General features: G+C 47.9%; 1 protein-coding gene across 3 annotated transcripts in view; it reads right to left on the bottom strand.

Moving 5' to 3' along the window:
• The window catches only part of raver2 (ribonucleoprotein, PTB-binding 2), a 297,302-nt gene that overhangs the window by 96,515 nt on the left and 187,977 nt on the right, over positions 1-12,810 (bottom strand). For all 3 annotated transcript variants that reach the window (XM_055861584.1, XM_055861585.1, XM_055861583.1), the window contains exons 7-9: positions 11,586-11,684; positions 10,943-11,054; positions 6,937-7,229 (exon numbers count right to left, since the gene is read on the bottom strand). In XM_055861584.1, coding sequence (XP_055717559.1) covers positions 6,937-7,229; positions 10,943-11,054; positions 11,586-11,684 — 504 coding nt within the window. The remainder of the gene's footprint in view (positions 1-6,936; positions 7,230-10,942; positions 11,055-11,585; positions 11,685-12,810) is intronic.

The following is a 12,810-nucleotide window of genomic DNA, read 5'->3' as shown; positions in this document are numbered from 1 at the left end:
TCACAATCAGCCCTCTATATAACTACCTAGCCACCCCATACAGCCGTGTGTATCTCACCTAGCTCACAATCAGCCCTCTATATAACTACCTAGCCACCCAATACAGCCGTGTGTATCTCACCTAGCTCACAATCAGCCCTCTATATAACTACCTAGCCACCCCATACAGCCGTGTGTATCTCACCTAGCTCACAATCAGCCCTCTATATAACTACCTTGCCACCCCATACAGCCGTGTCTATCTCAGCTTGCCTCACAATTAGCCCTCTATATAACTACCTAGCCACCCCATACAGCCGGGTGTATCTCAGCTTGCCTCACAATCAGCCCTCTATATAACTACCTAGCCACCCCATACAGCCGTGTGTATCTCAGCTTGCCTCACAGTCAGCCCTCTATATAACTACCTAGCCACCCCATACAGCCGGGTGTATCTCACCTAGCTCACAATCAGCCCTCTATATAACTACCTAGCCACCCCATACAGCCGTGTGTATCTCACCTAGCTCACAATCAGCCCTCTATATAACTACCTAGCCACCCCATACAGCCATGTGTATCTCAGCTTGCCTCACAGTCAGCCCTCTATATACCTACCTAGCCACCCCATACAGCCGTGTGTATCTCACCTAGCTCACAATCAGCCCTCTATATAACTACCCAGCCACCCCATACAGCCATGTGTATCTCAGCTTGCCTCACAGTTAGCCCTCTATATAACTACCTAGCCACCCCATACAGCCGTGTGTATCTCAGCTTGCCTCACAATCAGCCCTCTATATAACTACCTAGCCACCCCATACAGCCGTGTGTATCTCACCTAGCTCACAATCAGCCCTCTATATAACTACCTAGCCACCCAATACAGCCGTGTGTATCTCACCTAGCTCACAATCAGCCCTCTATATAACTACCTAGCCACCCCATACAGCCGTGTGTATCTCACCTAGCTCACAATCAGCCCTCTATATAACTACCTTGCCACCCCATACAGCCGTGTCTATCTCAGCTTGCCTCACAATTAGCCCTCTATATAACTACCTAGCCACCCCATACAGCCGGGTGTATCTCAGCTTGCCTCACAATCAGTCCTCTATATAACTACCTAGCCACCCCATACAGCCGGGTGTATCTCAGCTTGCCTCACAATCAGCCCTCTATATAACTACCTAGCCACCCCATACAGCCGTGTGTATCTCACCTAGCTCACAATCAGCCCTCTATATAACTACCCAGCCACCCCATACAGCCGTGTGTATCTCACCTAGCTCACAATCAGCCCTCTATATAACTACCTAGCCACCCCATACAGCCGTGTGTATCTCACCTAGCTCACAATCAGCCCTCTATATAACTACCTAGCCACCCCATACAGCCGTGTGTATCTCACCTAGCTCACAATCAGCCCTCTATATAACTACCTAGCCACCCCATACAGCCGTGTGTATCTCAGCTTGCCTCACAATCAGCCCTCTATATAACTACCTAGCCACCCCATACAGCCGTGTGTATCTCACCTAGCTCACAATCAGCCCTCTATATAACTACCTAGCCACCCCATACAGCCGTGTGTATCTCACCTAGCTCACAATCAGCCCTCTATATAACTACCTAGCCACCCCATACAGCCGTGTGTATCTCAGCTTGCCTCACAGTCAGCCCTCTATATAACTACCTAGCCACCCCATACAGCCGGGTGTATCTCACCTAGCTCACAATCAGCCCTCTATATAACTATCTAGCCACCCCATACAGCCGTGTGTATCTCACCTAGCTCACAATCAGCCCTCTATATAACTACCTAGCCACCCCATACAGCCGTGTGTATCTCACCTAGCTCACAATCAGCCCTCTATATAACTACCTAGCCACCCCATACAGCCGTGTGTATCTCACCTAGCTCACAATCAGCCCTCTATATAACTACCTAGCCACCCCATACAGCCGTGTGTATCTCAGCTTGCCTCACAATCAGCCCTCTATATAACTACCTAGCCACACCATACAGCCGTGTGTATCTCATCTAGCTCACAGTCAGCCCTCTATATAACTACCTAGCCACCCCATAAAGCCGTGTGTATCTCACCTAGCTCACAATCAGCCCTCTATATAACTACCTAGCCACCCCATACAGCTGTGTGTATCTCACCTAGCTCACAATCAGCCCTCTATATAACTACCTAGCCACCCCATACAGCTGTGTGTATCTCACCTAGCTCACAATCAGCCCTCTATATAACTACCTTGCCACCCCATACAGCCGTGTGTATCTCAGCTTGCCTCACAATCAGCCCTCTATATAACTACCTAGCCACCCCATACAGCCGTGTGTATCTCACCTAGCTCACAATCAGCCGTCTATATAACTACCTAGCCACCCCATACAGCCGTGTGTATCTCACCTAGCTCACAATCAGCCCTCTATATAACTACCTAGCCACCCCATACAGCCGTGTGTATCTCAGCTTGCCTCACAATCAGCCCTCTATATAACTACCTAGCCACCCCATACAGCTGTGTGTATCTCACCTAGCTCACAATCAGCCCTCTATATAACTACCTAGCCACCCCATACAGCTGTGTGTATCTCACCTAGCTCACAATCAGCCCTCTATATAACTACCTTGCCACCCCATACAGCCGTGTGTATCTCAGCTTGCCTCACAATCAGCCCTCTATATAACTACCTAGCCACCCCATACAGCCGTGTGTATCTCACCTAGCTCACAATCAGCCCTCTATATAACTACCTAGCCACCCCATACAGCCGTGTGTATCTCACCTAGCTCACAGTCAGCCCTCTATATAACTACCTAGCCACCCCATACAGCCGTGTGTATCTCACCTAGATCACAATCAGCCCTCTATATAACTACCTAGCCACCCCATACAGCCGTGTGTATCTCACCTAGCTCACAGTCAGCCCTCTATATAACTACCTAGCCACCCCATACAGCCGTGTGTATCTCAGCTTGCCTCACAATCAGCCCTCTATATAACTACCTAGCCACCCCATACAGCCGTGTGTATCTCAGCTTGCCTCACAATCAGCCCTCTATATAACTACCTAGCCACCCCATACAGCCGTGTGTATCTCACCTAGCTCACAATCAGCCCTCTATATAACTACCTAGCCACCCCATACAGCCGTGTGTATCTCACCTAGCTCACAATCAGCCCTCTATATAACTACCTAGCCACCCCATACAGCCGTGTGTATCTCAGCTTGCCTCACAGTCAGCCGTCTATATAACTACCTAGCCACCCCATACAGCCGTGTGTATCTTACCTAGCTCACAGTCAGCCCTCTATATACCTACCTAGCCACCCCATACAGCCGTGTGTATCTCACCTAGCTCACAATCAGCCCTCTAAATAACTACCCAGCCACCCCATACAGCCATGTGTATCTCAGCTTGCCTCACAGTTAGCCCTCTATATAACTACCTAGCCACCCCATACAGCCGTGTGTATCTCACCTAGCTCACAATCAGCCCTCTATATAACTACCTAGCCACCCCATACAGCCGTGTGTATCTCAGCTTGCCTCACAATCAGCCCTCTATATAACTACCCAGCCACCCCATACAGCCGTGTGTATCTCACCTAGCTCACAATCAGCCCTCTATATAACTACCTAGCCACCCCATACAGCCGTGTGTATCTCAGCTTGCCTCACAGTCAGCCCTCTATATAACTACCTAGCCACCCCATACAGCCGTGTGTATCTCACCTAGCTCACAATCAGCCCTCTATATAACTACCTAGCCACCCCATACAGCCGTGTGTATCTCACCTAGCTCACAGTCAGCCCTCTATATAACTACCTAGCCACCCCATACAGCCGTGTGTATCTCACCTAGCTCACAATCAGCCCTCTATATAACTACCTAGCCACCCCATACAGCCGTGTGTATCTCACCTAGCTCACAATCAGCCCTCTATATAACTACCTAGCCACCCCATACAGCCGTGTCTATCTCACCTAGCTCACAATCAGCCCTCTATATAACTACCTAGCCACCCCATACAGCCGTGTGTATCTCAGCTTGCCTCACAATCAGCCCTCTATATAACTACCTAGCCACCCCATACAGCCGTGTGTATCTCACCTAGCTCACAATCAGCCCTCTATATAACTACCTAGCCAACCCATACAGCCGTGTGTATCTCACCTAGCTCACAATCAGCCCTCTATATAACTACCTAGCCAACCCATACAGCCGTGTGTATCTCACCTAGCTCACAATCAGCCCTCTATATAACTACCTAGCCAACCCATACAGCCGTGTGTATCTCACCTAGCTCACAATCAGCCCTCTATATAACTACCTAGCCACCCCATACAGCCGTGTGTATCTCAGCTTGCCTCACAATCAGCCCTCTATATAACTACCTAGCCACCCCATACAGCCGTGTGTATCTCACCTAGCTCACAATCAGCCCTCTATATAACTACCTAGCCACCCCATACAGCCGTGTGTATCTCAGCTTGCCTCACAGTCAGCCCTCTATATAACTACCCAGCCACCCCATACAGCCGTGTGTATCTCCGCTTGCCTCACAGTCAGCCCTCTATATAACTACCTAGCCACCCCATACAGCCGGGTGTATCTCAGCTTGCCTCACAGTCAGCCCTCTATATAACTACCTAGCCACCCCATACAGCCGTGTGTATCTCACCTAGCTCACAATCAGCCCTCTATATAACTACCTAGCCACCCCATACAGCCGTGTGTATCTCAGCTTGCCTCACAGTCAGCCCTCTATATAACTACCTAGCCACCCCATACAGCCGTGTGTATCTCACCTAGCTCACAATCAGCCCTCTATATAACTACCTAGCCACCCCATACAGCCGTGTGTATCTCACCTAGCTCACAATCAGCCCTCTATATAACTACCTAGCCACCCCATACAGCTGTGTGTATCTCACCTAGCTCACAATCAGCCCTCTATATAACTACCTAGCCACCCCATACAGCCGTGTGTATCTCAGCTTGCCTCACAGTCAGCCCTCTATATAACTACCTAGCCACCCCATACAGCCGTGTGTATCTCACCTAGCTCACAATCAGCCCTCTATATAACTATCTAGCCACCCCATACAGCCGTGTGTATCTCAGCTTGCCTCACAGTCAGCCCTCTATATAACTACCTAGCCACCCCATACAGCTGTGTGTATCTCACCTAGCTCACAATCAGCCCTCTATATAACTACCTAGCCACCCCATACAGCCGTGTGTATCTCACCTAGCTCACAATCAGCCCTCTATATAACTACCTAGCCACCCCATACAGCTGTGTGTATCTCACCTAGCTCACAATCAGTCCTCTATATAACTACCTAGCCACCCCATACAGCCGTGTCTATCTCAGCTTGCCTCACAATCAGCCCTCTATATAACTACCTAGCCACCCCATACAGCCGTGTGTATCTCACCTAGCTCACAATCAGCCCTCTATATAACTACCTAGCCACCCCATACAGCCGTGTGTATCTCACCTAGCTCACAATCAGCCCTCTATATAACTACCTAGCCACCCCATACAGCCGTGTGTATCTCACCTAGCTCACAATCAGCCCTCTATATAACTACCTAGCCACCCCATACAGCCGTGTGTATCTCACCTAGCTCACAATCAGCCCTCTATATAACTACCTAGCCACCCCATACAGCTGTGTGTATCTCACCTAGCTCACAATCAGCCCTCTATATAACTACCTAGCCACCCCATACAGCCGTGTGTATCTCAGCTTGCCTCACAGTCAGCCCTCTATATAACTACCTAGCCACCCCATACAGCTGTGTGTATCTCAGCTTGTTATTCTATCATGTAACTTAAGGTCCTTTCTATCCTCCCCATAAACTCCACCCACAGTGGAGGTCAGATGTCGGTGCCTGGTTGTATGGTGGACACATAGTGTTATGTGGGCTCTGTTATGGTGACCCTGTGGCTTCTGTAAGAGGCTCTCCAGAGTGGGAGAGGTGGGAGAAAACTAATGATGAAACACAGGTCATGTCATCACACAGAGAGAGACAGAGAGACAGAGAGGCAGAGAGACAGAGAGACAGAGAGAGAGACAGACAGAGAGATAGACAGACAGACAGACAGACAGACAAAGCGAAGAGCCAGAGAGAAAGAGAGCGACAGACAGATAAAGAGAGAGCGAGTGAGTGTGTGGGGGGGTGCATTTAAGTTCAATACTGAGGCAACAGACCCTTCGGGGTCTGGAATCAGTTTCTTTGCGTCTGTCTGTCTGTCTGTCTGTCTGTCTGTCTGTCTGTCTGTCTGCCTGTCTGCCTGTCTGCCTGTCTGTCTGTCTGTCTATCTGTCTGTCTGTGAAAGAAGCCAGAATTTCTGAGGGCTAAATCGGGCGAAAAGGCCCTAGGCCACAGAACACCAACTCATAAACAAATCAGACCTGTCAGACGACTCCGCCAGAGACAGAAAGGAGCGAGAGAGAGGAGGAGGAGAGAGAGAGGGGGACAGACAGAGACAGAAAGGAAAAGAGAGGAGGAGGAGAGAGAGAGACAGAGACAGACTGACTGACTGACGACAGTCTAAAACCAGCGAACCCTAGGGCCATCTCTCTCTAGAGTGCTCCCTCAAAGTGAAGGAGTGAAGGGGAGAAAGGAGGAGGTGAGGTGGACGGACAAACAGACATATACAGTAGATAGGTAGAGACAGACTGATGAAGGAAAGAGAGACAGGAACCAACAGCCAAGGAAACGAGAGGCAGAAGGCAGGGCAGGAGAGCTAGTGCTGGCTGGCAGGAAAGAGAGCTACCGGTGTCTCAGTCAGTGCCAATGTGTTGTCAGATTGTTGTGTTGTTGTCTTGTTGTGCTGTTGTAATGTTGTGTTGTTGTATTGTTGTGCTCTTGTGTTGTTGTGCTGTTATATTGTTGTGTTGTGTCTGTGCTCTATACTCACTCCACTAGCTGGGCTACTCTCAGTGCTGCTGTAGCTGTGTAGGCCGGGCTGGTGGCCCCCTGGAGCTTTGGGTGGTGGGGGACCCAGGAAGTAGCTCTGTCCCTGGGGCTGAGCATTCACCGCGGTCCCAGGAGGGGCTGGTTGCCTGTCAGAGGCTGTGGTGTAGATGCAGGCCCCGTTCTGTTCCCCTCCCCCGGCTGTTCCCAGGTGTGCCTGCCCCTGCAGGTAGGGCATCATGCCCGCTGCCGACACTGAGGCCTGACTGGACATTGGCAGGGACTCCTGACCCAACTCTGTGGATTGGGAGAGAGAGGCAAGAGAGAGAGAAAGAGAAAGGGGGGGGGGGGGGGGGGGGGGGCGAGAATGGATAGAGGATAGACACAAGACCTAGTATCATTCAAAGACTGGTCCCCTCACTTACTGCTAGCCTACAGTAAACTACAGTCACAGACTTGTCCCCTCACTTACTGATAGCCTACAGTAAACTACCGTCACAGACTGGTCCCCTACTTACTGCTAGCCTACAGTAAACTACAGTCACAGACTGGTCCCCTACTTACTGCTAGCCTACAGTAAACTACAGTCACAGACTGGTCCCCTACTTACTGCTAGCCTACAGTAAACTACAGTCACAGACTGGTCCCCTGACTTACTGCTAGTCTACAGTAAACTACAGTCACATACTGGTCCCCTACTTACTGCTAGTCTAAAGTAAACTACAGTCACAGACTGGTCCCCTACTTACTGATAGCCTACAGTAAACTACCGTCACAGACTGGTCCACTACTTACTGCTAGCCTACAGTAAACTACAGTCACAGACTGGTCCCCTACTTACTGCTAGTCTACAGTAAACTACAGTCACAGACTGGTCCACTCACTTACTGCTAGCCTACAGTAAACTACAGTCACAGACTGGTCCCCTACTTACTGCTGGCCTACAGTAAACTACAGTCACAGACTGGTCCCCTCACTTACTGATAGCCTACAGTAAACTACAGTCACAGACTGATCCCCTCACTTACTGATAGCCTACAGTAAATTACAGTCACGGACTGGTCCCCTCACTTACTGTTAGCCTACAGTAAATTACAGTCAGAGACTGGTCCCCAACAGTAAACTACAGTCAGACTGGTCCCCTCACTTACTGCTAGCCTACAGTAAACTACAGTCACAGACTGGTCCCCTACTTACTGCTGGCCTACAGTAAACTACAGTCACAGACTGGTCCCCTCACTTACTGATAGCCTACAGTAAACTACAGTCACAGACTGATCCCCTCACTTACTGATAGCCTACAGTAAATTACAGTCACGGACTGGTCCCCTCACTTACTGTTAGCCTACAGTAAATTACAGTCAGAGACTGGTCCCCAACAGTAAACTACAGTCAGACTGGTCCCCTCACTTACTGCTAGACTACAGTAAACTACAGTCAGACTGGTCCCCTCACTTACTGCTAGCCTAAAGTAAACTACAGCCACAGACTGGTCCCCTCACTTACTGCTAGCCTACAGTAAACTACAGTCAGACTGGTCCCCTCACTTACTGCTAGCCTACAGTAAACTACAGCCACAGACTGGTCCCCTCACTTACTGCTAGCCTACAGTAAACTACAGTCAGACTGGTCCCCTCACTTACTGCTAGGCTACAATAAACTACAGTCACAGACTGGTCCCCTCACTTACTGCTAGTCTACAGTAAACTACAGTCAGACTGGTCCCCTACTTACTGCTAGCCTACAGTAAACTACAGCCACAGACTGGTCCCCTCACTTACTGCTAGTCTACAGTAAACTACAGCCACAGACTGGTCCCCTCACTTACTGCTAGCCTACAGTAAACTACAGTCAGACTGGTCCCCTCACTTACTGCTAGCCTACAGTAAACTACAGTCAGACTGGTCCCCTCACTTACTGCTAGCCTACAGTAAACTACAGCCACAGACTGGTCCCCTCACTTACTGCTAGTCTACAGTAAACTACAGCCACAGACTGGTCCCCTCAGTTACTGCTAGCCTACAGTAAACTACAGTCAGACTGGTCCCCTCACTTACTGCTAGCCTACAGTAAACTACAGTCAGACTGGTCCCCTCACTTACTGCTAGCCTACAGTAAACTACAGCCACAGACTGGTCCCCTCACTTACTGCTAGTCTACAGTAAACTACAGCCACAGACTGGTCCCCTCACTTACTGCTAGCCTACAGTAAACTACAGTCAGACTGGTCCCCTCACTTACTGCTAGCCTACAGTAAACTACAGCCACAGACTGGTCCCCTACTTACTGCTAGTCTACAGTAAACTACAGTCACAGACTGGTCCCCTCACCTACTGCTAGTCTACAGTAAACTACAGCCACAGACTGGTCCCCTCACTTACTGCTAGCCTACAGTAAACTACAGTCAGACTGGTCCCCTCACTTACTGCTAGGCTACAATAAACTACAGTCACAGACTGGTCCCCTCACTTACTGCTAGTCTACAGTAAACTACAGTCACAGACTGGTCCCCTCACTTACTGCTAGTCTACAGTAAACTACAGCCACAGACTGGTCCCCTACTTACTGCTAGTCTACAGTAAACTACAGCCACAGACTGGTCCCCTACTTACTGCTAGTCTACAGTAAACTACAGTCACAGACTGGTCCCCTCACCTACTGCTAGTCTACAGTAAACTACAGCCACAGACTGGTCCCCTCACTTACTGCTAGCCTACAGTAAACTACAGTCAGACTGGTCCCCTCACTTACTGCTAGTCTACAGTAAACTACAGTCAGACTGGTCCCCTACTTACTGCTAGTCTACAGTAAACTACAGTCACAGACTGGTCCCCTCACCTACTGCTAGTCTACAGTAAACTACAGCCACAGACTGGTCCCCTCACTTACTGCTAGCCTACAGTAAACTACAGTCAGACTGGTCCCCTCACTTACTGCTAGCCTACAGTAAACTACAGCCACAGACTGGTCCCCTACTTACTGCTAGTCTACAGTAAACTACAGTCACATACTGGTCCCCTCACTTACTGCTAGCCTACAATAAACCAATAAACACTGCTAGCAGTGCACACAGTATAGTATATATGCTGTGCTCAAGCTATAGGCTTTAAAGAGATTAGGTGTATCCTAACTATAATATCAAGCACTGTTAATTAAGCAATAAGGCCCGAGGACGTGTAGTATATGGCCAATATACCATGGCTAAGGGCTGTTCTGGATACAGCACTTAGCCGTGGTATATTGGCCATATACCACAAACTCCCGAGGTGCCTTACTGCTGTTATAAACTGGTTACCAACGTAATTAGAAAAGTTTGCGTGGGCTAATAAATACTACTAGTAAAGAACTATTGGGAGTTTTAACAGTGTGACAGCCTCCTTGTTCTTTACTACAAACGTAATTAGAAGAGTAAAAAGTAACTTTTTGTCATACCCGTGGTCTTTCATACCATGTCTTTCAGCCAATCAACATTCAGGGCTTGAATCACCCGGTTTATAATACAGTATACAGCGCCATATTTGCAAAACTAAAATACCATTATTTTATCTTTACTACCCAGGAGAAAGTAAAGATTACATTAACTCAGGTTATGACATTTCTGAATGGAACACCTCATACGTTATTATCTATTTACCAGTAGCACTGCAGCACAGCACGGAACACTACTCTGTTTCTCTGTTTCATCCTGGAATACCCAGATTACATTCATTCCAACTGTTAATATCCCTGTGATGAATGACCTGCATAGCCCAGAGCAGCCTCAGCCCTTACGGGCCTGCAGCAAACAAAACAATGCTAGCAAACAAACACGAGCAAACATAGATAAATGGATCACAACCACAGAGATTTCAATACATTTGCATAAATAGTGACATTCTCATTTGGAAGATTTGAATTGCAAATGTGGTTGGTCTGTCTGAGAAGAACAGTTAGAGAGAGAGGCCGAACGTCCAGGCTAGGTGGTGCTAAGGGGGCTAAAGGGCTATGCGTACCGAGCCCAGGGCACTCACCAGTGGGGGAGTCACCCAGCAGACCCTGTCCCAGGGCCATGGGGGCTGGGGGTCTGAGACCAAGGACTTTCTGTAGGAGTAGATGAGAGGGGTCACCCAACAGACTAGATACCTAGGGAGGGGAAGAAAGAGAGGAGGAAGAGGAGAGGAAATAGAGAGAGGGAGGGAGAGGGGAGGAAATACAAAGAGAGAGGGAGAGGGGAGGAGAAAGGAGGTGAATAAGAGATGAATGATAGTGAGAGGAGAGGCAAAAGGTGATACATTGAGAGTGAAGAGAGTAAGAGAGAAATGGATTGTGGGAGGAGAGAAGTAGAGGAAAGGCTAAGAAAAGGGTTGTGAGACTAATGCAGAAATGGATAATGATCTCACAACTCAACTTAGCGTGTCTCCACTCCACATACACTGAGAGCAGTAATACATGTACAGCAGGATAGATGGAGCTAACAGAGCACACGCACGCACGCACGCACGCACGCACGCACGCACGCACGCACGCACGCACGCACGCACGCACGCACGCACGCACGCACGCACGCACACACACACACACACACACACACACACACACACACACACACACACACACACACACACACACACACACACACACACACACACACACACACGTGTTGGCATGCCTCACATTGCTGATGTGCTTGTCTTTGATATGCAGGAGCTGCTGCTGGGCCAGCTGCATGTGCAATAGATTCTGAAACACCAGACCGTTCCCCAACATGGAACTCTGGGAAAGACACAGTACACACATATTTAGAAGACGCTGTAACAGTACACACACATTTAAAACACACTGTAACATTTAGAACACGCTGCAACAGTACACACATTTAGAACACGGTGTAATAGTACACACATTTAGAACATTCTGTAACACTACACACATTTAGAACACGCTGTAACAGTACACACATTTAGAACACTGTGTAATAGTACACACATTTAGAGCATGCTGCAACAGTACACACATTTAGAACACGCTGTAACAGTACACACATTTAGAACACACTGTAACACTACACACATTTAGAACACGCTGTAACAGTACACACATTTAGAACACACTGTAACACTACACACATTTAGAACACGCTGTAACAGTACACACATTTAGAACACGCTGTAACAGTACACACATTTAGAACACTGTGTAATAGTACACACATTTAGAGCATGCTGCAACAGTACACACATTTAGAACACGGTGTAATAGTACACACATTTAGAACACGGTGTAATAGTACACACATTTAGAACACGCTTTAACAGTACACACATTTAGAACACACTGTAACAGTACACCCATTTAGAACACGCTGTAATAGTACACTCATTTAGAACACGCTGTAATAGTACACTCATTTAGAACACATTGTAACAGTACACTCATTTAGAACACGCTGTAACATTTAGAACACGCTGTAACAGTACACACATTTAGAACACACATTTAGAACTCGTTGTAACACTACACACATTTAGAACACACTGTAACAGTACACATATTTAGAACACACTGTAACAGTACACACATTTAGAACTAGTTGTAACACTACACACATTTAGAACACACTGTAACAGTACACACATTTAGAACACTCTAACAGTACACCCATTGAGAACACTCTGTAACAGTACACACATTTAGAACACTTTGTAACAGTACACACATTTAGAACACTTTGTAACAGTACACACATTTAGAACATGCTGTAACAGTACACACATTTAGAACACTCTAACAGTACACCCATTGAGAACACTCTAACAGTACACCCAATGAGAACACTCTGTAACAGTACACACATTTAGAACATTCTGTAACATTTAGAACATGCTGTAACATTTAGAAC

This window comes from Salvelinus fontinalis, chromosome 14, assembly GCF_029448725.1.
Source record: "Salvelinus fontinalis isolate EN_2023a chromosome 14, ASM2944872v1, whole genome shotgun sequence".
Classification (NCBI taxonomy): Eukaryota; Metazoa; Chordata; class Actinopteri; order Salmoniformes; family Salmonidae; genus Salvelinus; species Salvelinus fontinalis.
The sequence above is the reverse complement of the archived record's forward strand: the minus strand, read 5'-3'. Positions and strand labels throughout refer to the sequence as shown.